The sequence below is a fragment of the Stenella coeruleoalba genome, assembly GCF_951394435.1.
Source record: "Stenella coeruleoalba genome assembly, chromosome: 6".
In the NCBI taxonomy this organism is placed as follows: Eukaryota; Metazoa; Chordata; class Mammalia; order Artiodactyla; family Delphinidae; genus Stenella; species Stenella coeruleoalba.
The window spans coordinates 121,828,911-121,851,403 of record NC_137151.1 but is presented as its reverse complement, the minus strand read 5'-3'; the positions used below and the strand labels follow the sequence as shown (position 1 = coordinate 121,851,403).

The 22,493-nt window shown below is 44.5% G+C and overlaps 1 protein-coding gene across 1 annotated transcript; it reads right to left on the bottom strand.

Annotated features, from left to right (window-relative positions):
• Positions 1-3,917: 3,917 nt before the first annotated feature.
• Positions 3,918-19,573, bottom strand: SPP2 (secreted phosphoprotein 2; the record flags this gene model as incomplete). Its single annotated transcript, XM_079924378.1, has 6 exons — positions 3,918-3,994; positions 4,791-4,845; positions 10,741-10,851; positions 11,974-12,096; positions 19,262-19,386; positions 19,486-19,573. The coding sequence occupies 6 exons, from the start codon at positions 19,571-19,573 to the stop codon at positions 3,918-3,920; spliced, it is 579 nt and encodes a 192-aa protein (XP_079780504.1).
• Positions 19,574-22,493: the final 2,920 nt, after the last annotated feature.

Genomic DNA, 22,493 nt, shown 5'->3' with positions numbered 1-22,493 from the left:
GTGAGGAGGAATTAGCCAGGTGGATGTTCCAGGTAGAGGTCTGATCAGGAGGAGCTGCAGGTATTTCAGTTTTGCAGGAGCTTCAGGACTGGCGGCCTTGGGAGAGATGAGGCTGGAGAAGTGGGCAGGGGCCGGATCATGAAGCCCTTTGCAGGCCACGCTAGGGAGTCTGGACTTTATCCTGAAGGCATACAGTGTTACGTAAACTGTAAAACCCGTGAAAGCCCAAGCTTCATGGTTAACTTGTGTGTGTGTATGTAAAAATGAATGTACACTGAATCCATATCTATAATTACACCCAACGATTCCTTTTAAATGTGCCTTTCGTCATGTTCCTTTAGTACTTGGGAGCCTTTAAAAATACAGAGCTGCCTTTGCTCCAGTCCCTAGTAGCTGCAGATTTATATATGCATGAGGCAGGGGTGCTCAGTGTGGGTTTGCAAAACCAGGACTCAGCCTCCAGCACTGGGGCAAATAGGCTGTTCTTCCTGGCTCAGAGTCTGCCTCTGCTTTGTTATATAAGTGAAGTGAGCCTTAGGGGGTTAAATGGAGAAGGATCAGAGTCTCCTCTGCATTTCCAGATAAACCTGAGGGCAGCGTGCAAGGTGGACAGCGTGGAATCAGGACCCGAGGCAAGATCTCAGGCAACAGGTCAGTGGTGACAGTGATGAAACGATGGGCTAAAGCCAGAGAAAACGTGTGGACCCCTGTGGATGTCGGGAGAAGATGAAGGGTAAAGAAGGGCCAATGATTGTAATAACCTATAATGGGAAAGAATCTAAAAAAGAATATATGTATATATATATATAAACTGAATCACTTTGCTGTACACCTGAAGCTAACACAACATTGTAAATTAACTATACTTCAGTAAAAATTTTTAAAAAGAGCCAATGATACTCTAAAATTTTGAGCTGGAAAAGATTCAGTGGATGCTGATGCCATCTATCAAGACAGGGAGCTGAAGAGGAGGCTAGTTGACCTTCAGGAGCCCAGGGATGCTCTCTGCAACTGCATCCAGTGGGCAGGTGATGTTAGAGCCTGGATCTCGGGATAGAGTAAGGTGAGCGATGTGTGTTTGGAAGCAATCAGTGATCAAGTCAGGCAAGTGGAATAGACGGCAGTAATCTATAGAAGAAGGAAAGGACTGGGCAAAGGAGACCAGACAAATGGTCACCAGGATTGAAATGACTGATTAAGAAAAGGAAGGCAGGTTAGATGCTAGAGATCTGAAAGATCACTATCCAGTTTGCAAAAATCAGAAAAGTGAATGGGAGGTGGGGAGGTAGGGGCAGCAGTCACAGACCACAATTTTGTCAAGATGCTTAGCAGAGAAGGAAGTAGGGAGGGAAGGCAGCTGTTGAGATGGGGAGACTGGGTCAGAGAAAGGGGGCTGTTCTGTTTGTCGTTTGTTTTTTTTCTTAGAGAAATTTGATCACATCAGCAACAGCACATATAAAAGCCATGGGAAAAAGACTGAGGGTGCAAGAATGAAGAGACAGTCGAGGATCAGTATTTGGGAGGAGAGAAGAAAAGGTGGGAGGCCAGACAGGAGCTGAAGAGCAGACTACAGACGCTGCAGGTGTGGAGACCAGCAGCTTTAAGACATCCCCACCCTCCAACCCCCCGCTGGTAGCTTCCATCTCTAAATACACGTGTTTTTAGCTGTGTCCCCTTACCTCAAGGCTGTCACTCAAAGCCAGTGTTTATTCTTGCTCTGGGCCACAGGTTCAGGCCCCTTCTATTTCCAGGAGGAAAGCCCCTTCTCATGATCCCTGAAGATAGAAAGGGGATATACAGGCTCTGTCATTCACATCAAAATCTAAGACAACATGGACTTAGTGACTATAAATTAATGACAAAGCCTGTGACCAGCACCACCAGAGCCCCTCCTGCCAAGAGGCTACCCAGGAACACCATGACCTCATCTTGCTTATCAAGTTCTCCCTCACTCTCGCCCGCACGGTGTGACAGCTGAACCCCCAGCCACACGCCTTCGAGGGCAGGGACTGTCACATTTATCTTTCAGTCCTCTGAGGGATCTGCCCAGGGCTTGTCACACACATTTGTTGAATTAAATTGAATTGTCATGTTCAAAGCCGTCTCTGAGATGTCTGCACCTCTGTGTCAGTGAAGGTCCCAATGCCCAAAATGTTTTTAGAATTCAGCTCTGAAATTACCTTCCAAGGAATATAAAAAGGATCAGTCACATTCATTTATATCTATATAATATTTTTTTTGTCCCAAATGACATTTTCTCAGAGAGGTAGCCAGCCTCAGAGATGGCCCGCTGGTATTCACACTCTTGGGTATTCCCCTCCCACATCGGACCCGGGCTGGTCTGCGTGATTAATAAACTATGCAGAAGTGATGCTATATCCCTTCCAAAATTAGCTAATAAAAGACTGTGCCGTCTGTCTTGGGTGCTCTGTTGCTTGTTCATTCTCCTCTCTCTCTCTCTCTCTCTCTCATCATGTTCTCTGGCAGAAGCCAGCTGTCATGTTTTGAGGACATTCAGACAGCCCAGTGGAAAGGCCCCTATGGTAGGAAACCAAAGCCCTCATTCCAATAGCCCCTGAAGAATTGAGGCCTGCCAACCACCATGTGAGTAACCTTGGAAGTGGATTCCTCAGTCCCAGCTAAGCCTTCAGATGAGATCACAGCCACAATCAACATCTTCTCTACCTCATTTTAGAGACCCTGAGCCAGAAACACCCAGCTTGGCTACTTCCAGGGTCCTGATCCTCAGAAACTGTGAGATAATAAATGTTTGTTGTTTTAAGCTGCTAAGTTTTGTGGTAATTTGACACATAGCAATAGATGACTAATGCACCCAAGTTGGCTATTAATCTGATTAACTGAATTTATTTCCAAAATTAAATCCAAGAGCACATGTTTTCCATCACTACAGAGATTCAAAAGAATGAGCCCTAGACTTGGAAGATAATTCCTAAAAAAATTGTTCAAAAATGTTCTCAGCAGTGGTCACATTTTTAGAATAACTGTATTTTTCCCCAAGTGGCACATTGGAGGGGGTCTAAACTCAGGCTCTTTTTTAAGCAAGCCTCCGACTGTAAGCTTTAGTACTTCAAATAAATTCGGAAAAAGCCTAAGGATGGTCAGACACTGAGCTCAATGAAACATTAATATCTGTGTTATTCATTTTAATGGAGAACTCTGATCAGAGGGTAAATTTCACAACTCTTCTGTAAAGCAGCATGAAAAAAACAGAGGCTTTAGAGTCTGACAGATCTGTCTCTAAGTCCTGTCTCTGCCCCTCTCTACCTGGATCGAAGTCCTACGTTAGCCGTGTAGCCTTGGACAAGTTACAGAAACTCATTAAACCTCAGTTTGCCCATCTACAAAATGGGAAGGAACATAGTATTGCCTCTCAAGATGGTTGTGAAGCTGAAGGAGAAAACTGTCAAGCAATTAGTAGAGAGTTAGTATTTTGTGTCTACAACAAACAACATGAGTTGTTACTCATTTCTTCTGTGTCAGCAGATAAGACACCTGGTTTACAGTGCTCTCATGAAGGTTAAATGAGAAAACTGATCGTAAAAGGGAGAAACTAAATAACTGTTAGTTCTGTCTGCTTGCTCAAAAGTACAGTTGAGGTTGGAGGGCAAAGAGAAGTTGAAAAGAGTTTGGATTTTTCAGAAAATGCTCCAGATTGGGACAGGAGGCAGGTGATTGCTGATTTCCTCAGCTAGATTTGATATTTTGATTCCTGACAAATTTTAAGTGAGTTTTGATGCCTCAAAGTTAGCTTTTCAATGATTTGCAAAGCTGGTTTATGAAGGACTGTTCTTTTTTTTTGCATTTTCCCTTAAAATACTTTGCATTTCAGGGGTTTATCTCTTATGACATGACTTCAGCAGAGTCTGGCTTGATCAGAAAAGGATGTGTTCGGTGTCCTACAGAAGAAAACAGGAACACTTAGCAAGTGACCGTTCATAAAATGGCTCACTTTTTGATCTGTCAGGAGTGAGACCTGTAACGCAGTAACAGTCATAAGGCAGGCCCCCTCTGCCCACTTCTGGAATGTTCTAGGACTTTATTACTGATGCCGCAAATACGCTTTTCCAGGAAGGAAGCAGTGAGAGATCACCAAAGAGTTCTGCTGCCATCAGCTCCAATAGAAAAAATCCTCCTAGTTACCTATTTTACCAATAGGTAGAAATGTTTCCTAAGCCATAGAACACGAACTCAATCCCACTTCCAATGAGAGACCACTTAAGAAGGGGAAAAAAAGAAAGCCCTCCCTCCCCGAAGCAAGATTCTCAATGGGATGGTCACCTCTGCTCTTATGGCTGGAGGATTACAGAATTCAGCCCCAGCCAGTCAGATGAGGTTTAGTCCAGATCCTTCCACCTACACACTGTTTCATACCTGGCTCCTAAAACTGGTCGTGCACCCAGGAGGGAACGAGCATGCTCAAGCTGGGGGACCCTCTTATGGTAAAAACCAACACCTGTCCTGCCTAACTGGCAGAGACGTTGGGACATGAAATGGAATCATATATGGAAAGGCTCTGCATAAATACAGAGTTGCCTAAATGAAGAGGTGTAACATTACTGCCTACTGTTAAAAAAGGAGCAAAAGCAAATGTTTGTTTTCTGTGGTTTCTGTAATTGTTCAAAGCTTATGTACAGATATTTCTAGTTTTAAATGACTCCTTGATAGAGAGCTTCAAAATGAAGTTGATTCACACACACACACACACACACACACACACACACACACACACACATATATATGTAAATTAAAAAGAACGGATCTCAACTTACCAAGCAGATAACTGTTTCTTGAGGTAGAGGATCCCAAGATATCTCCCAAAACCATCTAAGTAAATGTAGGCATTAGTATGTATCAGCACATGAAAGAGAGGAAAGGAAGGACACTGCAAAATATGCAAATATTGTCAGGAGGACTCAGATGTATTATGTAATTTATTTTTAATGAAATAAGGCAATACATTACATTAAATAACTTCATATGGTATTGAACATGTAATGTCTAAAAAAGCATGTGGGGAAAAGCAACTTACATGAAGTTTAAATTGTCTAAAAACGTTTCCACTAGACTCAAAATGACCCCCAATTGTTTTGTGGATGAGAAAGACGGAACCTCGTTATATGGACTTGCAAATCAACTGTGTTTAGGTCAAATTTGTGAGTTTTCTCTCTATGAAGTCCCCACATGTGTTCAATTAAAAAAAAAACAAAAAGTGTGCACGAGTAGTCTTCATGAAGCCACTGAAAGCCCATAGTCACAAAGTAAGGTGGCTACTTGACTCACAACCTTTCTACAAGGTGTCTGGGCCACCTACCTGTTACCCTCTCCATCGTGAACAGTCAGTTAGCCTGCTGGCTTTTGTCAGAGTGATTGGTCTAGCAGGTGGCACAGTTTAGTGGGGGAAAGAATAATCTTTTCAATAAACGGTGCTGAGACAACTGGATATCCACATGCAAAAGACTGAGGCTGGACCCCTTCCTAATCAAAATGGACCATGCATCTAAATGTAAGAATCACACAAACAACAAAAGAAAAAAATGGATCAATTGGACTTCATTAAACTTTAAAACTTTTGTTCTTCAAAGTGCACCATAAAGAAAGTTAAAAAAAAAACTTCACAGATGGGAGAAAATATCTGCAAATTGTGTATCTGATATGGAACTTATATACAAAATATATGAAGAAGTCTTACTACTCAACAAAAAAAGACAAATAACCCAATTTAAAATTTGGCAAAGGAATTTTTTTTCTTTTTTGGCCACTTTGCACAGCTTGCAGGATCTTAGTTCCCCAACCAAGGATCAAATCTGCGTCCTCGGTGGCAGTGAAATCGCGGAGTCCCAACCACTAGACCGCCAGGGAATTCCGACAAAGGATTTGAGTAGACGTTTTCCCAAAGAATATATACAAATAGTCAATCATTGCTCATTAGGAAAATGCAAATCAAGACAATAACGATGCACCACTTCACACCCACTAGAATGGCTAAAATTAAAAAGACAGACAATGATAAGTGTTCATAAGGATGTGAAGAAACTGGAATCCTCATACATTGGTGGTGGGAATGTAACATGGTACAGCTATTATGGAAAACAGCATGGCAGTTTCTCAAAAAGTTACACACAGAGTTACTTTACGCCCCAGAAATTCCACTCATAGGTAAATACCCAAGATAAATAAAAATATACGCCCACACAAAAACTGGCACATGAATGCTCACAGCATCATTATTTACAATAGTCAAAAAGTAGAAACGGGGACTTCCCTGGTGGCGCAGTTAAGACTCCACGCTCCCAATGCAGGGGGCCTGGGTTCAGTCCCTGCTCAGGGAACTAGATGCCGCACGTCGCAACTAAGAGTTCTCATGTCGCAACTAAGGAGCCTGGCAGCTACAACCAAGACTCAGTGCAACCAAATAAATAAATAAATAAATAAATTTTTTTTAAAAAAGAGATATGTATATAAAAAAAAGAAGAAACAACCCCCATTTTGATAAACTAATGAATGGATAAATTAAATGTGGCTTATCCATACAATGGATTATTATTCGACAATGAAAAGTACTGATACATGCTATAACAGGTATGAACCTCCAAACATGCTAACTAAGATAAACCATTCACAAAAGAACACATATTGTATGTTTCTATTTATATGAAATGGCTGGAAAAGGTAAATCTATAGACAAAGAAAGTAGATTAGCGGTTACTAAGGGCTGGAGAGAACGAGGAACAGGGTGAGGGGTCTTAGGGTTTCTTTTCCGGAGGACGAAGTGTTCATGATTTAAATAGTGATGAGAGTTGTACAACCTTATGAACATACTAAAAACCACTGAACTGTACACATTAAAGGGATGAGTCGTATGGTCTGTGAATTATTGGGTTGGCTAAAAAGTTCGTTCGGCTTCTTCTGTAACATCGTATGGAAAAACCCAAACCAAATTTTTGGCCAACCCAATTTATTTCAATAACAGTGTTATTAAAAAAAAAAAATGGGACACATGACCTAAGATAGGACAATGGGAATAATACCAAGAGGTATCTCCAGCTGGAGCTAGAGAGAAGTGCTCTGTTTCCTCCTAAGTTTAGAGGATATGAATCTGGAGTGGCTTGCAGTCTCGCCTCCAGCTACAAGGAGAAAACTCATCTGCAGTAAGGGGAGGAGGGACGGAGAAGGAAAAACATGAATGTGGCCCAGATAGTGTTGACAGTCGCTAGATTGAGTTGTCCAAGAGGACAACTCCTTCCTCTCCTTTCTGGGAACGTGAGCCAGGGAATTAGCTCATTTTGGCTTAGGTCGCTTCTAGTTGAATTTCTATCATTTGAAATGGGAGAGAGTAAATAAATGAAAGGCCTGTAACTCTCCTCCCCCGAGTCCAGAATTCCTGTTCACTCTTCCTCAGTTTCTCCTTTTGCACTGTTTTGGGTCTCATGGCTGAAACTCTAGCCAAACCTCATCCCATCCACTCGAAATCAGAAGGATTTGTCCAAAATCAAGTCCATTCATCATCCTACAGATGTTAGCATTTCGTCGTGTGGTTGACTGAAGTGCTGTATAGAAATCGTTTATCCTCTACATGCTTCTTTTTCAAAATTAAAAAAGAAAAATAAAAACTGCCCATAATTGAAATATTTATTTGGTTAAGAGAGAATATTAGCAATTTTAGAAATGTATTTGCTCAAATCTTTTTACAAAGCATTTATACTTATTAAAATTATGTAGTGGAAAACCTGAATGTTTTTATATTAGAGACACTTTCTCTCATTGTATGCTTACCAGATATTTTCCATTTGAGCTAAGTCTTATTTCATAATAATTAGGATGTTTGGTCTTGCTCTCCATGGCTTCCATCTTTCTTCACATTATATTCCTTCCTCTGGAAATTCCTTTACTATCTACATATGTTTTTCAAGTGGCCTTTATGTTCATTACTCTGGGATATTTTTTTTCAGTTTTCTTTCTTTTATTCCCTACTTCCAACAATGATTTATTTGTTCTATGTCTAAATTCATTCCAGTCAATTGTCTTTCATGTTTGTAGTATCATCATTTATTTCACTGAAAATGGTTAACAGCTGTCGTCTAATTTTTTTTTCTGTTTCATGTAAGAAATCTATTTTAGAGTTGCCAGGAATTACTTTAAATCTCCATCTGCTTTCTTCTCCTTCTTTCGAATTGCAGAATCCTTTAATTTAAGGAATTTTTTCTTTGCTCATCATCCTTTATGATCTCCTAGTCTTTGAGGCAAAGCAACCTGGGAGTTTATTTTAAAATCTTGTTTGTTTCCGGGACTAACTTAACTTAGTATCAGAGTCTTCTTACAAAACTTGGGACTGGAAGAAAAGTGAGTAGTCTTCAGTCTGCAGTTAGAAAGTTGCGGTAGGTTTGTGGGTTGTGCAAACAATCAGAATCAACTTTCCAAATCAACTTTCCATCTCTTTCCAAAGAGACAGAAGAGGGGTTAAATTAGGGGGCCACTTATTAACTTCAAATGCGTTAAAGGTCATAGAAGAGCAGGCATCCATTTCTCTCGACATTCACCGCTAACTCCTAGGTCTACTTGGCACTCTCTCTCACCTGCCCTGCCAGCCTCCCAGTGCCCCCATCCATTCTTACCTAGTTCCAGTCTGTTCTTCATCTATTCTGTCACTTCCCTACTTATAACCCTTGACTAGCCCCAAGCCAAGGTCCTTGACATGACCCATGAGGTCCACCTTGACCAGGCTGGTGTCCTCTCCAGCCCCAACCTTATGCCTCTCTTCTCGTATTTTTCTCCCAGTCATGATGGATTTCTGTCCATTTGTACCCATCAGCTTAGCTTCCCTCACACATCAGGGAACTCCGTCAGGCTCTCCCCTGTGCTGGGAATCTCCTCATCCTTCCCCTCCACACCCTGTGCCCTTTGTCCTGAGGTCACCCACCCTTCAGCCCCCCGGGGAAAGCTCGCTCTGACCCCACACGCTATTGCATCCTCTTGCTACGTGCTCCCGAAAGCTTGCCTGGTAGTCAGGGTAACCCCTGCTTAATGGACACTCCCAGACTCATCCACAAACCCCACAAGAGCCAGAGCAGTGCTTCTCTTGCTCTCCACTGTCTCCTAGCTTCCCCCATGCAAACCACAAAATCAATACGCACGAAATGCTTGTGACATGATGCTTGGTCCCTGTCACTTCTGGGTTAGCTTGACCAGGCGTGGGCCACTGTGTCAGCTGTGAAGCATGCCTTACAACCTGGATACTTTACTGGAGTCGAGGCCCTGGGTACCTGAACTAGCAGCAAGGAGATAGGGTCCAGAAATCTCCTGGGGATTGACCCTCAAAAGTTGCCAGTGAGAACGAGATTGATCAATAACCTTATGCTCAACTGAACATTTTTGCAGAATTCTCCTTCCAACAGTGAAAACACCCCTGCAACAGGAGTTTCTCACTCCTTCCTAACTCTAAAATGGACTTCCGTATAAAATATGGAAGTCCTGGGTATGTTCATAATAGAGGAATATTACTTTTATGTGTAATTCTTGAAGTTGAAATTGTATACTCTTTTCATGTAATTTTCACTACAGATTTAAATCTTGAAAAAATTAATAAAAATATACATAGAGAAAGATGTCATTGGACAGATTTGGCTGTCTAATGGTAGAAACAATTTTTAAGTAGCAGTCAAAGATATTATCCATTATGAATAAACAAATAACGTAATCGTTATGTTTTTATCCCAAATTAGAGTCTAGAAGCTTCCTCCTCATATCATATTCTTGACAATCTCTTCCTCATTTTTCTTGTATTCATTCAAGTATTGACTGAACATCTACCTTGTATCAAACCTTGTCCTAGATGACAAAACACACATTCCCTGCCCTCATTTGATGTACATTCCAGTAAGGAAAGCAGTCAGTACACAGACAAATAAGTAATATAATTCCAAGTCAGAAATGTATATATACTGATTTCACAGTATTATTGCAGATGAATATCAGTGCAATTGAAGGAAAAAAGATGTGTCCTGCCATTTGCCAAGCATCTATTACGTACCAGATTCTGGACCAGATCTTTCATGTCCATCCACTTCCTTGGTTTTCTCAACTTCCTATCGGGTGGTCTCTATTACTGGCATTTAACAGATGAAGAAGCTTCAGATCATGGAGATTAAATCTCCTGACCTAGGTTGCAGAGCTGGTAAATGAACACTGATGTATCAAAAATGCCCCTCTTGGGCTTCCCTGGTGGCGCAGTGGTTGAGAGTCCGCCTGCCGATGCAGGGGACGCGGGTTCGTGCCCCGGTCCGGGAAGATTCCCACATGCCGCGGAGCGGCTGGGCCCGTGAGCCATGGCCGCTGAGCCTGCGCGTCCGGAGCCTGTGTTCCGCAACGGGAGAGGCCACAACAGTGAGAGGCCCGCGTACCGCAAAAAAAAAAAAAATGCCCCTCTTCATGCCACTAAACCACAGAGGCAGTGAGATGCATACTTAGATCTAAAACTTTGAAGATTTGCTCATTGTTATTTTAAGCTCACATCCTAAATCTTAGGAAAAGAGAGAGAATTGGAAGAAGTAAGGGATATTGAACATGAGGTTGCAGGTGTAAAAGGGAGATGCCAGCTGAGTCAGCAGAGCTATATCTGAGTGATGCTCCAGCTACTCTGTCACACCGGCCTGCCTGTCACAGACCCACACAGACCCTAAGAGGTAGGTGCTGTCCCAAAGGATGCCAAGCCCCTGCACCTACCTCTTCACTGCTGTTAGACTCGGAGGAGCTGGAGGACCACTGGCAGCGAACCCACACGTCCTGCACCTGCCCAGCAGACACCCACACGGTGCTTCTGCAAGCAACTGCCGGCTGGAAAAGGGGAAGCAGTGAGTTCCATGCCCGGCAGCTGGTAGAAATGGTTACGACCTATCTAAGAAATCAGGCAACACCATAGGGCTTGACGCAATCATGCAGACAGAAAGGAAAAATTCACAGAGACATTTCATTTTTCCAAAATGAAAATTTCTCAAGACCTAAGCAGAAACAAATGATGACTTAAATATCTCTTAGGCTTTTGCTACATTACAAGTCCTGAGGGAAAGCAAACGTTCCCTTCCTGAGCACTGAGTGGGCTCCCTCGAATGGCTTTCCTTTTGAACAACAAGAAATGGGAAGATCTCCCAGGGACCCTGCTCTGCTCTCCCTTGGCCTCAGATTTCATTAGAAACAAATGCTAGTGACACTTGGGTTTGGGACCTTTGTGAAACAGAGCCACAGCGAAAAGTCTCACGAAACAACAAAACAATGGGTCCTCTTTTCAGGATTGACACCCCTGTGTAACGACCCAGACATCACAACGATAAAGTAACAAAACCCTGAGACCTCGTACATCTGAACGAGAACGCCTCGGACAGTGAATTTGGGGTGCCTCCCATCCCTGGGGTTAACCAAGCATGGGGCCATGTGCTGGTCACTGGGGAGATGAAACTGACCACGCTGTGGTCCTGACCCCCATGGAGTCCAAGCTGGTGGAGGAGACAGATGTTATACAACAGTCAACTATAAAACAGTGCACCTCGCACCAGGAACACAGCTGGCATTTTAAATTCATTTAAAATAGAATTTGAAATGTCTCTGGGATTTGTCTTGGCTATTGGCCTCTTCGTATTCACTTTGCCTGGAACCATCATTATCCCTATTTTTAAATAGGAAAGCTGAGACAGCTGAGAAAGCTGAGGCAGCAGGAGTTAAATAATTTGCCAGGATTACTCAGGACTGCGGACTCCAAGAGCTCGAGTCCTCGACCACTGAGTCACGCCGCCCCTGCCCAGGGGACAGCGTGGACACAGTTAGTGGTGCCTCCCAGGGTGTCCAGACGCCAGGCAGTGGCCAAGCCCTTGGTGTGGCTTTGAATCAGGTCCCGGCGATGTAGGAAGACAGGTGCTCCCTTGCGTTGTTTTCTGGGCTGGTGGCCTTTCCCCCGACTCTTACCACGTAGTAGCCCCTCTGGAAGTCACAGGTGGCGGGGTCTTCCCCAGAGCCCCTCCTGCACGTCGTCTCCCGGATGCGGAGCTCTATGTCCATGGTCAAGCTGTCCTCATCCAGGATGTTGACCTTCATGAAAACAAAGCGTCAGTCTGCCATAGATGTGTTTCTGAAGGTCACACGCTAGGAATGTGTCTCCTTGCCCAAGGAGAGAAAGTGACAGAACACCCCACCACTAAAGCTTTCAATTTTCGTGGCAATCACCCAGTTCCACGCCCTCATTCTGAAGACCAGGGGAAGAAGGGCTTTACCGAAGGCTCACAAGACTTTACTGAGACAATAGGACCAGAACTTGGGTGTCCTGCCTCCACGCTAAGCACTGCTGCTAATGACTTACATTTATGATGAATCCTCGGGATTTACAGATTCCGTATTTGCAAATTTGCCTACTTGCTAAAATGTACATCTGACCCCAATCAGTACCGGCTGCCCTCACGGCCACTCATGAAGACACGCTGGGCGGCAAAGAACTTGAGTCGCCAGATGCACGCGCTCCCGACCGGGGTCAGATGAGGTGATGAAAGGCTCAGGCTCTTTGCCTCAGCAGCCGGACCGTACACAAGTCAATTTCATGGTCTATTGTGTGTCACGGTTTTCTCATTCTTGTGCTTTTCCTTGGTGATTTTGCTGTTGAAATTGGCCCCCAAGCCTAGTGCTGACAAGCTGTCTAGTTTCCTAAGCACAGGAAGGCTATGATGTGCCTGACGGAGAAAATACATGTGTTAGCTGAGCTTTGCTCAGGCCTGAGTGACAGTGCTGGTACAGTGAGCTCAATGGTAACGAGTCACCATATATATTAAATAAGTCTTTAAGTGAAAACACACAGAAAACAAGGGCACGTATTGATCAGTTAACCGAAATATTGTGACCAGAGGCTCTCAGAAACCTCACCCTGAATTTCCCCAGGATAAACGGCTCAGGATTCACTAACCCAGTGTTCGCAGAATATTTATGGAATGTAACTGCCGCAAATAACAAGAATCAACTTATTTTAAGTGTCAACGTACGTATGAGATTCAGATTTAATATCTAATATGTAAAAATTATCAATGACCAGGGTCATAAATAATGGCAAGGCTGAGTTTTTAGTCCTACTTGTTTTTAGAAAACTCTACTTGTATCAGCACTCTTCATCCTGAGTCAGAAAGAGACACAGAGACCCCTCCATCCCGAGCTTGGAGCTAGCCACTTATTTCCAAAGCAAAAGCAAAGTATTTTAAGTGTCATTTTCCTAAAAGAATGCTCCATACTTTCTTAATAATTCCTGAAATAAGTAAGTAGCAAGTACATCTCTGCTGTACAGTGTTATCCAGCCCCGCTTCCCGGTTGATCAGTTCGGATCTATGAATAAGATTACACAGCTTTCCACTCCTTTCCACCAAGGGTGGGATACTGGGGGTACCTTCCAAACTTCCTGATGAGTGTGCTGTTCCGATGACACGGACATCTCCTGACTTACTAAATGCCCACTGTGTGTGCTGCACCAGAAGCACAGCAGGGAAGACCCCACGGAGCTTAGATTCCACGTGGGGCAGGGTGGTGGGGCACCACGCAGCAAACACACTAAAGAAAACTGAACAAGGACCTTCCAGATGGCTATAGAGTTAAGAGTAAAAGAGCAACGTGGCAGTGGGGATGGAGAGCAGATAGTTTAGACGAGGCGCCTGAGAAATCCTCCCAAGGAAGGCGTATTTAAGCTGGGACTTAAAGGATGGGAAGGAGCCCATCGTGTGAGGAAAACGCAGAGCCAATGTCCTGGGGCAGAACAAGCCCAGCGGTGGTGGTGAAGCAAAATGAACAAGAGGAAAACCAAACACCCTGAAGGTGGAAAGGAGTGCGCCAGGTAGTCGATGGTCCCGTAGCCCGTGGGAACGAGTTTTGACTTCATTCTCATTGCAATGAGAAGTTCTCAGAGGCTTCGAAGAGGTAAGATCTGAGTCACCATGGCTGCTACAAAGAGAGCACATGGGGGCAGGGACAAGATGGCAGCAGGGAGGTGGGCTCCACTGCCCGACCCCACCCCAGGCTCCAAAAACTCCTTCCCTTTGAGCTCTTGAGCCCATCCTTTGGCAAATTTGAGTCAACCCTCACATTCACCTACTGCCCAGTGGGGAGAGAGGTGGTGACAGCACTGTGACAGTCGGTGGGACCACTTTCAGGCAGGGAGTAACGGGATAGTTTGCTTTGGAAAGAAGTGGCCACAGTGCCAAGCTCGGGATGGGGGCGTCTTTGTGTCTCTTTCTGACGCAGGATGAGGAGTGCTGATACAAGCCGAGTTTTCTAAAAACAAGTAGGATTAAAAACTCAATCTTGGGCTTCCCTGGTGGCGCAGTGGTTGAGAATCTGCCTGCCGATGCAGGGGACACAGGTTCGAGCCCTGGTCTGGGAGGATCCCACATGCCGCGGAGCAACTGGGCCCGTGAGCCACAACTACTGAGCCTGCGCGTCTGGAGCCTGTGCTCCGCAACAAGAGAGGCCGCGACAGTGAGAGGCCCGCGCACCGCGATGAAGAGTGGCCCCCGCTCGCCGCAACTAGAAGAAAGCCCACGCACAGGAACGAAGACCCAACACAGCAAAAATAAATAAATTAATTAATTTTTTAAAAATTCTGAGATTTAAAAAAACTCATCCTTGCCGTTGTTTATGACCCTGTTTACTGATCATTTTTACATATTAGATATTAAATCTGAATCTCTTAAAAAAATTAAAAACTCTTCAGCTGGAGCGCATCAAGCAGGCTCTCCCTGCCAGCCCCACACGCCCCCCCCCCCCCATCATGCTTCCACAATTTCTTAAAGCAACCTGATGAAAGCAAACTGGCAGGACAAAAGCTTAGTTTAAAAGATGAAAATGCAGGGGGTTTGCGTACTGATAATTTTAACTGTGAGATGATTTTGCAAACTTTTTGCATCTCTAAGCACTTTTAAGCACCCTTTCCAGAATATGGAGAAAAGTCAAATAACTCTGCTTTTTCATTTGAATTCACTTTCAGCCAGTGAATTTCTGCTCTGTGTTCTTTGAAAAATGTGGGACAACCCAAATACTCAACCCTAAGGAATCAACTGGAGAAAATCCCAAACCCAGCGTTACGGCTGAAATAAATCATGGTCCTTTACAATCGGTGTTACAGTGTGGTCCTGTTTTTTTAAAAAATATATATTTTATACCCACATATGAAGAGAAAAAAATCCAAAAAGACATCCTGCCGCATGTTCATAGCGGGTGTCTCAGAGGGCTGGATAACAATGTTACTCTTGGTTTTCTCTTTCTTGTTGTATCCTGTGACTGTTTATAATGAGTATATTTTGATCTTTTTATTTCAAAAAGAAATAAAAATATACAAGCCATAAAATACCCGTAACAGTTCCTTTTGGAGAGTACAATGTTTAATGTTATGTGTCAGTTTAGCTGGGCCACAGTGTCCAGAGCTCTGGTCAAACATTGATCTGGATGGTTCTGTGAAGAGGTTTTTGGATGAGGTTAAAGTGGTGGACTTTGAGGAAAGCAGATTACCCTCCTTCATGTGGGTGGGCCTCATCCAATCAGTTGAAGGTCAGACTAGAGCCGAGACTGATCTTTTTCTCAGCAGGAAGCAATTCTGCCAATAGCCGGCCTTCAGACTTGAACCGCAACGTCAGTTTTTCCCTGGGTCTCCAGCCTCCTGGTCCACCCTGCAGATTTGGGCTTTACCAAGCCTCCACAGTAGTGTGGGCCAATTCTTTAAAATCTATCTCTCCCTGTCTCTGTCTGTCTCTGACTCTGTCCATCTCTTCTCTGTTTCTCTGGAGAAGCCTGACTAACACAGTGATCATTTAGGATTTTCAAACTAAGCCCTTATGATTGGACAAAAAGTAAAGCTCAGGTATAGCTGCCTAGCAAAACGTAGAAAGCCAAGAAGCAAAACGTGCAAAGAGGAAAGGTAAAAATGGACAGAAATGGGCGTAGACACATAAAGGATCCCAAAGCTTCCGTGGCTTTGCCCCAAATATCCCAGAATCCATCTACTCCTCACCTTCCCCACACTAAGAGGCTCAGTTGCCATAGGTCACCATCTGCTTCTCACAGTTGCTGTCTGGGCTTCCTCCTGGCATCCCGCTCCACACAACAGCTGCAGAGATCTTAGAAGATCTTCTTGCACTTCATTTAAAACCTCCTCCCAACTACCTCCTGCAGGAGGTCCTCCCACGGCTGGAGGTTCTTGTCACTGAGTGAGTCTTAGCTCAAATACGGCACCTCTGTGGAGACTTCTCTCCCCTCTGACAGCTGCCCCAGCCCAGGCCCAGCCCATCCATCACCCTGTTTTATTTTCTCCACAGGACTCCCCACTCTCTGAGACTACCTTCACTTATAGAATTTGCACCCCATTCTCCCTTCATCCCCTCCCCTCCTCTCCCTCCCCTCTCTCTCTGCAGTGGTATCTGAGCTCCATGGGAGCACGGCCTGGTCCAGCCTCTCTGTTCCTCACCCCCAGCACAGGGCCTGTGTCCACCTTTCCTTTCTCTGCTTGTGTACATTGAGGGAACAGTCTGTGTGTGCCTAGTGTCAATGTTGGAACAAGGAAGTCATCGTGGCTGATTACGTTTCCCCGTGCTCTCCCATCCTTTTTAAACCTGGAGCCCAAGAGTTAAGTTACTTACAATCAATTGCAAGAGCATTTGATCCAAGTCCCTGGTAAATCGCAGTGGTTCTTAACCCTGGCTACACATTAGAATGACCAGGAAACATGTAAGAATACGAGCCCCACCCTCAGGGATTGGGATTTAATTAGTCACCATTCTGCCTGGACATCAGGAGTATTTCAATCTCCCAGATGATGCTGATGTGCAGGGGTTGAGAACCACTGGGCTTATGAAGCAAACTCAGGGATAAAGTAGTGGGGCCGGACCCCTCACCCTAAGCCCACCGAACTCTACCCCAAACCTCCTGCACATACGCAAACATGACCAAACCACTTATTTCCTTCGGACACACTCCTAGAAATGAAACTATGAGATCAAATGTTATAAACATTTGCTATTTTTAATGTTTAACGTGTTTATAAACATGCTTAACAAATTGCACGTTTGCAAAGATAATTTTACCAAATTACATTTTCTCTAGCAGTGTTTGAGATTTCCCTTTCACCTTTCCCCTGGTTATTTTCATTCTGATTTTGTCGGCTGTCGGAGAAGTGACACATTTTTCGCAATGTTTCGAGCTCATTTCTATTACTATTTTGTGAATGGTTTTGTACCCTCAGGGACAGTGATCTGATCTGTTCCCTCATCTCTTTCCTGAGGACTTTGCTTAGCTCTGAGTGGATCTCTCATGGCTACTGTTATGAAGGGAATTGGCATATTTGGGGCCATCTTCAGGGTGTTTATAGAAGGCATGACTAACGCATACAATAAAGCAAAATGTGAACCACTTCTAAGAAGAAAGACGTATCACCAGGACAGATCAAAGCAGGAGAGTTCTTCCTCCACTGGGAGAAGAAAGGAAGTTTTCATGGAAGGGACACGGTGAGTGTAACTTGGCCAATGAATTTGAATAGTGAGAAAAGGCTGGAAAGAAACAAGAATGTGCAGAATTCCAGGTAGCAGAGCAGCGCACAGGAGGCGGAGCGGCATCTCCCTCCTGTGTTCTCACTAAGGATCACACGCTCACATACATAGGTGTGTTTCTTTGCAGGTGCCTGTGTGTCTGGGCTCAGGTGTCTGATACCAAGATGGCCCACATGCTGGAATGTTCTCCGGATGACTACGCCTCATGCTAGCTCGTCTCTACTGGCCAGATTTCCATGGTGTCAGTAACTGGTTCTCTCGGGACCTGCCCTCATGATGTTATTCACTTAATTAACTACTAACTTTCTTCTGTAGCAAGCACTAGCTAAATTACAAGCAAATCTAAACTCATTTGCAAGCTTGGCAAGAGGACACTGATTGCCCCACACCAAACGTGGATTTCATTAAGTGCAAAAGATGGAAGCCCAAACAGCCAGTGTACGACGGAGGGGTTCTTCATTCTGCCCAGTCCTCCTCCAGAAGGAACTTGCCCTCTGGCCTGGCAGCTGACCACACGTATCTCGCCGTGCTCTCGCACCGCGACAGCCAGGCCAAGTGACCCCAGTCTGGCCACAACAGCCTGGTTCTGGACTAGCTAAAGCATCATCTTCGTGACCTATGACCCAATTAGAAAAGACAGCTGGGACAATTCAATTAATTTCCTGGGAATCTGGAAATAAGAAACTGAGCTAGTTTATGAAGGAGCTGGGTCAAGATGTATTTGGAGACTGGAGCTACGGAGCCATGAGCTGTGTGCCCTTCACAGGAGGGGAGGGGACAAACCAGGTGTGTGCTAAGGTGGTGCCCAGCAGGGATGGGAGAGGTGAGCATGAAGGTGGAGAGGAAGTAATGCCCTTCTGGCCTCTGCGAGGAGGCGGCCGCTGCCTGGACCCCTGGCCATGTCTCCACAGTTCGCAGTTCCCAGGCGGCCCGTCTGCAACGAGTTCTCATTTGTAGGACCAGGAACTTTGTAGAAGCTCCTCACCCCGCATCTTAACCTAAACTCTTAACCTAACCTAAACACTCCGGCAGGTATTTCTGCTGCCCCCCCACCCCCCTTGCACGGGACGACGAGCAGGAGGTGAAATCACCTGGGGCCCAGCCAGGAGGGAGGCGATCTGCAGGCTAGTTTCTCATTTCCTTGGAAGGATAATTCTGTTTCTTTCTTTGCCAATCACGGCCTTAGTCACTGGAAGCCCATGAAAATTCATCTTTTCCCCATTTCCCCAAGCTAACAGGAAACAGACTATTACAAAATTGACAAAGCAAAGTGGATTTCTTTGGCTCAAAAGCCAGAATTTATTTCCTATAAGTATTAGGAGCAGAACTGCTGAACTTGAAAAAGCCTCATTTCTAATAAACAAGCAGTTTTTAATAAAACATCTCAAAAGGAACCATGGGGACTTTGGGTCCAGAAGCAGGATGTGCAGAGGGTAACATCTGGAAATAGGGAATGATGCCAGAGGGAAGAAAAATGCAAGAAGAATCAGTCATCCGAAGTAGCTTTGAGAGCTTTACGACAATAATTATAATTAAATCCTTTCTCTATTAAAAAAAAAAGAGTGTGAAAGAGATGAGTAGCTATTATCTTTTTAAACTGGAAAATTTTTAACGTGTAACCCAGAAAAGGACAAAAGAAAAAACCAGAAAGCAGTATAAGGAGGACTAGAGCAGACATACCAAGCACTTACTCTTCTAACTGAGCTTCTGAACGCCCGAAACAGATAGGGGCTCAGCGACTGGGAATTCACTTTTGCCACGGAGGCGTTGACAGCTTCCCTCAAGGAAGACGGGTCATAGTCATACACGGGAAAACCTGGACTCATAAACACATGAGGACACAGTGAGACAGGATGCATGGATGAGGACAGCTCTGCATCATCAAGGGCAGGTGGCCTGACCCTGAACTCCTTACCTGCACAGTAGTGGAACCAGTAGTTCGTTCCAAGGACAAACATAATCAGCACCTTCATCACCATCTTCTCCATTCTGGGAAGGATCATTTCAGTTCCGATCCCAGCAGATTGTGTCTATGTGTTTGGGGGTGACCAGTCGTCCTGAAAGCAGCTCTTTATCCAGTGTGACCTGGCTTGCTCACTCTGACTGAAGCAGACTGCGGCTTCAACAGAGACAATTGATCCTGCAGTCAATATTTACTGCTGCCTTTTCCTAGGGAAAGGGTACAGTTTGAGGACGCTTTTGAAGTTTGGACCTCAACATGGGACTTTAGCCCGCGGCAAGAGCCGTCAAGAGGCGGGGACTCCGCGTGCACTGTTTGCTAATTTCATCCACATGGACGGCCTATTTCTCTTTATTTTCCTTTCATTTTTGGAGAGAGGGGATGCCACCTTACTTTCAACAAAACAGTTAATTTTACATTTTTGTCCATTTAATTCCCTCTCATAGTCCTAAAGATCCTGCAGTTGGCTGTTTATAAAAATTGTGTGGTTATTTCATGATCATACTGGAGATTATGACTGGAAAGGAGAGAATTTAATCTGCAGGGCTTAAATATGCCAAACAAGTTCACGTGCAATAAAAAACAGCCTCCGTGTCCACCAGCCCTCTCTGCTTATGGGCATTTTCACATCTCACTTGGTTGATAAGGTATTTGCATACAGATGAGTCTCGTGCACTATAAGATCCCAAGGTAGTTTGTGAATCATTAAAAAGAAGACACACTTTATAGTAAATACAGTTGTGTTACATGCAACTCATGGTGCTCTCATTCCTTGAATTCAGTATAAGAAGCTGTAGTGTCCTGGGGCTCAGAAATACCTGGATCAGAATCCTGGCTCCATACCTGTGAGGCGTGTGCCCTTGGGCATGGTACTAAATGTCTCTGAACCTCAACTCCTTCACCCATAAAGCGGGCATAAATGGTTAGATGTAAAAGTGTATTATTAGTCAGGGAGGCACAGAGAGAGAGAGAGATTGATTTTAAAGAACTGGCTCATGCAATGGTGGAGACTTGGTGAGTCCAAAATCTGCAGAATGGGCTGGCAGGCTGGAGACCCAGGGAAGAGTTACAGTTTGAGCCCAAAGGCCACCTACTGCCACAATTCCTTCCTGCCAAGGAGATCAGTCTGTGTTTATTCCGACCTTCAGCTGATTGGGTGAGGCCCACCCACAATACGGAGAGCAATCTGCTTTCCTCAGAGCCCACTGATTTAAGAGTTAATCTCATCTAAAAATTATCACAGAAACATCCACAATAATGCTTGACCAAATATGTGGGCACCATGGCCAAGCTGACACGTAAAATTAAGCATCACATAAAAATTAAATAACAAACCCTTGGAAGAATGCTTAGCAAATTAATGGCTCAATAAACAGTAACTGCTTGTAAGGATTCAATTCAATAAATATTTTTTAGTATCTGCTGTGTAAAAGGCAGAGGTCCAGAGAACATCAAAATAAACGAATCATCTAGGTCACTCTGCTTAAACAAGGCAAATATAAGTGCCAACAAGGGAAGCATAAATTGCTATGAGAATTCTGGGAGAGGGTGGAGACTTTGGCAGTTTGCTCAGTCCTCCTGACTTTGGTGGTCTTGTGTCTCTTTGGTTAACAGATGCAGAAGTGCCCAACAGGAGAGAAGGAGACTCAGGCCAGGAAGAAAGAGCAGACAGGAAACCACTGGGAGAGAACTGCAGCCGTTTGCCAAGGATGTGGTGTGGGGCAGTGATGTTCACCAGAGGCAGGTCGGGCCTTGTTACCGACGTGGAGGAGGAGGAGGGGGGTGGGTGGGGGACAGGGGAGAAGAGATACGGGGTAGATTTAACAAGAAAGATATGCCTTACAGGAAGTGCAGTGATACAAAATTTTAATTACTGCTACTATGTAAGGCAATTTTTAATCAAAATGTTCCCTCTGCTTTGCCTGCCCTCTGCACAAACGTTTAAAATCATGCTTCCGACTTGACATATTGTCTGAATCATCAATATTTACTTTCCTCACCCAAAAGGTGTTCTTCCTACAAGTCTTATTCATCAGCACCTTGGCACAAAGGTGTATTTAAAATCCCCAGAGGGGCTTCCCTGGTGGCGCAGTGGTTGAGAGTCCTCCTGCCGATGCAGGGGACACGGGTTCATGCCCCGGTCCGGGAAGATCCCACATGCCGTGGAGCAGCTGGGCCCGTGAGCCATGGCCGCTGAGCCTGCGTGTCTGGAGCCTGTGCTCTGCAACAGCAGAGGCCACAACAGTGAGAGGCCTACGTACCACAAAAAAAAAAAAAATAATAAATAAATAAATAAAATAAAATCCCCAGAAAATCTCAGTGCCTAAATGCCCATTGGCCCATGCAGCATCTCTGGGTCCAGCAGCTCCTGGCCTCATCTTGGGCCACCTTCTTTCTTGCACACAGGTGTCCTGGAGTTTCCTGACCACCCACCTGAACTTCACACATCCTCTCCCCCTTCTTCAGCTCCCTGCTTCTTCCCTCCTAGCACTTAACACAAGGGCTAGTAATCTTGCTTGTTTGTTTGTTACTTTCTTTCTCCTACAGTAGACTATAAGCTCCATAGGACAGGAAATGCGCCTGTCTCGTTGATGCCATACTGCAGTACCCAGATAGGAACACGGTTAAATATTTGTTGAATGAATGAGTGAATGAATGAATGAGTGAGTGAGCACACTGGGCCTCTCTGAACCTCAATCCGAGTCATTCTGTTTGAAGCCTGCACTGATTTCTGGTGCATAAAATGTACACAAAGCCATGCCTATGAGACGATGATCACTAAGATTTGTGATTCTGTTACTCTTAACCTGGTTTGAACTCAATTCCATTAAAGTCTTCCAGATTCAACTAACCGCACCATCTGGTTCCAAACTTCAGGGTCTCATTAAATGAGCAGTAATAATGAAAGTAATTGCAAAAGAGTATAGGAGATTAAGGAGACAACAATAAAATAATGTTGCCAG